The sequence below is a fragment of the Bipolaris sorokiniana genome, assembly GCF_000338995.1.
Source record: "Bipolaris sorokiniana ND90Pr unplaced genomic scaffold COCSAscaffold_5, whole genome shotgun sequence".
Taxonomy (NCBI): Eukaryota; Fungi; Ascomycota; class Dothideomycetes; order Pleosporales; family Pleosporaceae; genus Bipolaris; species Bipolaris sorokiniana.
The window spans coordinates 1967803-1971541 of NW_006911899.1; the positions used below are offsets into that span (position 1 = coordinate 1967803).

The following is a 3739-nucleotide window of genomic DNA, read 5'->3' on the forward strand; positions in this document are numbered from 1 at the left end:
CCACTCCTATACTTACAGTCGCTAGCGATTGCAGCTTCACCACTGCTCGGGGTTGAAACATCATTTTCGCCAACATGGGGACAGGGGTGCGCAGCCCCACCTACTCTATTAGGCAAGGTGTTCGGACGTGCTTACGACTAGATAGACAGCTTTTGGCTCGCCGCGAACGATAGTTAAGAATAAAGACGAAGTTGTGTATTAAGGTAACGTTTTTTGCATCTCTAAAGATACTGTTCTTTGAAAAGAAGTATGTAGCTAGAGCAGATAGGCCAAATACTGTCAACGTACGTCTATTTTACTTCTTTCGAATGTTACCAAGTGATGACACCTAGAAGAAGTAGTTGAAGCGCACTAAGGGGAGCGTAACTAGAAAAGCTAGTAAGACGAAGAGAACCCAAGGAGCATCATCCTCCCAGATCCGAAGCCAAACGCGACTAGGTTACCTTGGACAGTAGTACAACTAGGAAAATAGTTTGGAGGAAGCCAAAGCATATCTTCTGAGTTGACTGCTAGCCACCGGTCTTTGACAAAGATGTGCCCAGAAGGATGCCGTTGAGAGATTTTCTTAGAGAGCGCTGGTGAAGGTAAGGGTATTGATCCTTGATTGGTTTCTATGTGTGCTCCATCGTTCGAGAAGGCCACGCTGCTGACCCAGCTGGTATGGTCTTTGAGCGTGTGCAGCGGCTGGCCAGTCTTCGCATCCCACACTCGCACTGTCTTATCCCACGAAGCGGATGCCAGCCGATCTCCTGCTGCCGAGAAGGCCACGCTGGTGATAATGTCCGTATGGCCCTCGAGGGTGTGCAGTGGCTGGCCAGTCTTCGCATCCCACACTCGCACTGTCTTATCGTGTGAAGCGGATGCCTGCCGATCTCCTGCTGCCGAGAAGGCCGCGCTGCTGACACAGCTGGTGTGGCCCTCGAGGGTGTGTAGCGGCTCGCCAGTCTTCGCATCCCACACTCGCACTGTCTTATCGTGTGAAGCGGATACCAGCCGATCTCCTGCTGCCGAGAAGGCCGCGCTGGTAACGTAGCTTGTATGGCCCTCAAGCGTCTGCAGTAGAGGTCCCCAGTCTTCCTCTAGCCCACACTTCACCTGCACTTCCTTAGGCATCTCCTGCCTAAACTGATGCCGTACTATGCTTCGCTCTGGCGCAAACACCAACGCTCCATAGTACACCTGCAGCGGCGCCTCCTGGATCCCAGATCCACTCCACATTGCAAATCGCAGTGCGTCGTGGACAACATCTAATACTGACGGCCTCTCTACACTCTTATATAATAGTTAGTATTAACTAGTTAGTATCTTTATTAGGCTACTCCTTGACTTACATTAATAACCTGTTCTAGCTCCTGTAGCGCTAATATAGCTTCTGGCATCTTTTGTAGTAGGCTCATCGCCTCTAGCCAGTAAAGTAAGTGCTTCTGAAAGAAATCGTGCACTTTGCCCCTATCTACTAACATATCGCTACAGGCATGTCCGCCTGCCTGCAGATGCTCCACCCAGTACTCGCAAGCATACGCTATCTGCGGCAGACAGCTACCCTTGACGTGACCTGTCGCCTCCTGTATTCGCATACCAGGCTTCTGCAAGCTACACATATCTCTCCGCAGCGTGCTGTTCATTGCGTCTAGTAAGCGGTAGGTCATTCGTGCCTGCTCCTCCTCTAGTGGGCCACTAAACACCTGCCGGCCGCTGCCTGTAGTAAAGAAGTCTCTAGCAGATAGGTGAATGAAGGACACAACGTCTTCACGCATAGTTAGGAATGAGCCGCAACGGTTAACAAGGTCGGCGACTGCTTGTACGTTACCGAACTGGTCTCTAGGAAGGCCTGCAGCTACGGCGAGCTCTCTAAGCTGTAGCGGCCGGAAAGCGAGCGTGATTGACTGAAGAATGTCCCTGCAGTACTCTGCAGTCTTTGCATCCTGCCCTGTAATCTGCGCCATCATCCGCTCGTACAGCGGATCGAGTCCTGGCGGTAGTGCCTGCAGCACCTCTCGTGCGCGGTAGAGTGGGACGCCCTCTAGCTCTCTGCACACCAGTGACACCCACAAGAAGGTGCCTTCTGCCTTGTCGCGGAGCTGCTGCTGCACTTCTGCCTGTAACTCTAGGTCGTACACGTGTACGGTCGCCAAACGTTGCACTTTATACTGCACAAACGCCGCCACTGCTCTTGATACATGACTCGCTTTGACCTCGAGACTCACCTTGACACCAGCTGCGTCTGGCTGCAGATATCGCGCGATCTCTGGCATGTTGCGGCTGGTCACCAGCCACTTGACCCTAGGCCGTCGCCCGAGGTTCACGTCGGTGATGATGCGCAAAAACTCAGGCAGGCCAGACGTACACTCGTCCAGCGCATCGACAAGCACATACGTCAGCGGTAGAGAGGCGTCATTGAGCATGTCCGACAGTATCTCTCTTAACGCGTGAATGGCGTTAGGCCCTTCGAAGAGCTTACCTCCCATAGCCTCGTACCGCGTCTGCAAATGCCGCATGAGTTGTGGTCTTTGCGCAACGAGCAGGTACATAAGCCCACGAAGGACAGACGCCGCGTTGTTGAGCTCTGGCCGTGTGCTCTGGCAGAAGAAGTACGTCACCAGACATGATTGAGAGCCGAGCTTTAGTTTGGTGAGTACCTTCGCTATCGTCCTTGACGACAGCTGAGTCTTGTGTCCTTGCGACAGCTCGGCGATCACACCCATCGCCATCATTGTCTTGCCTTTGCCCGGGTCGCCCTTGATCCACAGCAGCCGCGACTCGTCCTGCGTCCTCCATCGTCGGAAACTAGCGTCATCCAGTATCCAGGCATAGCAGTCTCGGAGCAACTTGTCCTTATCACCCTCGATGCGCGCGCGTTCTTCGCGCGGGTCCGTCACGTGCAGGTCGCGCAGGCACTGGTGGGGTGATGGTCCGCCAGCTCCGCGAGGCCTTTCTGGAAAGTGTATATCGCCGTGGACATTGCCAAGAATGGCGATCGCGCTGCCGTCGATTCTATTACTGTCGTATGTTGTGGTGTGGCCATGTGGAGACGGCATCCGTGCGACTGCCCCTCTTTTACCAGCGAGGTCTAGGGGCTGCTCTGTACTACTGATGGGTAGAGGTGCCGGACGGGCCAACGCCGCGGACGGGCCAACGCCGGATTACGTCCTCCAACACCAATTATTCCATCCACTTCAACCACCCATAACGTGACCACAATGCAATCAATTGACGCTGCGCTTGCTGCTATTAACGCTTTGAAGCCTAATGAAAAACTTGTGTATTCTCAAATTGCAAAAAAATATGGTGTTGACCCAGGAACGCTGAGCCGCCGCCACCGAGGTATTTCTCGCTCCAGACAAGCAGCTGCACAAAACCAGCAGGCAGTCCACCCACAACATGAAGCTGAGCTTATCGACTATATCGATAGACTCACTAAGCGAGGCCTAGCACCCACACGGAGTATCATTCGAAATATCGCGTCGCAGCTAGCTCAGAAGCAGCTCGGATATCACTGGGTTGATCGCTTTGTTCATCGTAACTCGCATCTCGTTATACTCAAGCGCACCACGCCAATCGATCGTAGCCGGCGCCGAGCTGATTCAGAAAAGAAATATCAGCTCTACTTCGAGCTTCTACGCCAAAAAATCGATCAATATAAAGTAGAGCCGCGACATATATATAATATGGATGAGAAGGGCTTTATGATTGGAGTACAGTCCCGCTCAGTCAGAATCTTTCTAAAGCTGCTCTCAAG

The 3739-nt window shown here is 53.0% G+C and overlaps 2 protein-coding genes across 2 annotated transcripts; one reads left to right on the forward strand and one right to left on the reverse strand.

The window, feature by feature from the left end:
- Nucleotides 1-195: 195 nt before the first annotated feature.
- COCSADRAFT_180606 (uncharacterized protein) lies at nt 196-3057 on the reverse strand. Its single transcript, XM_007700794.1, has 2 exons — nt 1332-3057; nt 196-1272 (listed from the first exon to the last, which is right to left on the reverse strand). Exons 1-2 carry the CDS (start codon nt 3036-3038, stop codon nt 376-378), a joined length of 2604 nt encoding a protein of 867 aa, XP_007698984.1. The 5' UTR covers nt 3039-3057; the 3' UTR covers nt 196-375.
- A 143-nt stretch (nt 3058-3200) lies between these two features.
- Nucleotides 3201-3722, forward strand: COCSADRAFT_66962 (uncharacterized protein; the record flags this gene model as incomplete). Its single annotated transcript, XM_007700795.1, has 1 exon — nt 3201-3722. A coding segment is annotated over one exon (522 nt), but the record flags the coding sequence as incomplete, so codon positions are not given.
- Between the last annotated feature and the right edge of the window lie 17 nt (nt 3723-3739).

What these genes read in the sequence shown, in the direction of transcription:
- COCSADRAFT_180606 (XM_007700794.1), bottom strand. Translation starts at nt 3,038, where the DNA reads ATGCCGTCTCCACATGGCCACACCACAACATACGACAGTAATAGAATC. An exon ending in AGCTAGAACAGGTTATTAAT is followed by an intron (nt 1,273 to 1,331) that starts GTAAGTCAAGGA and finishes CTATTATATAAG; the next exon opens with AGTGTAGAGAGGCCGTCAGT.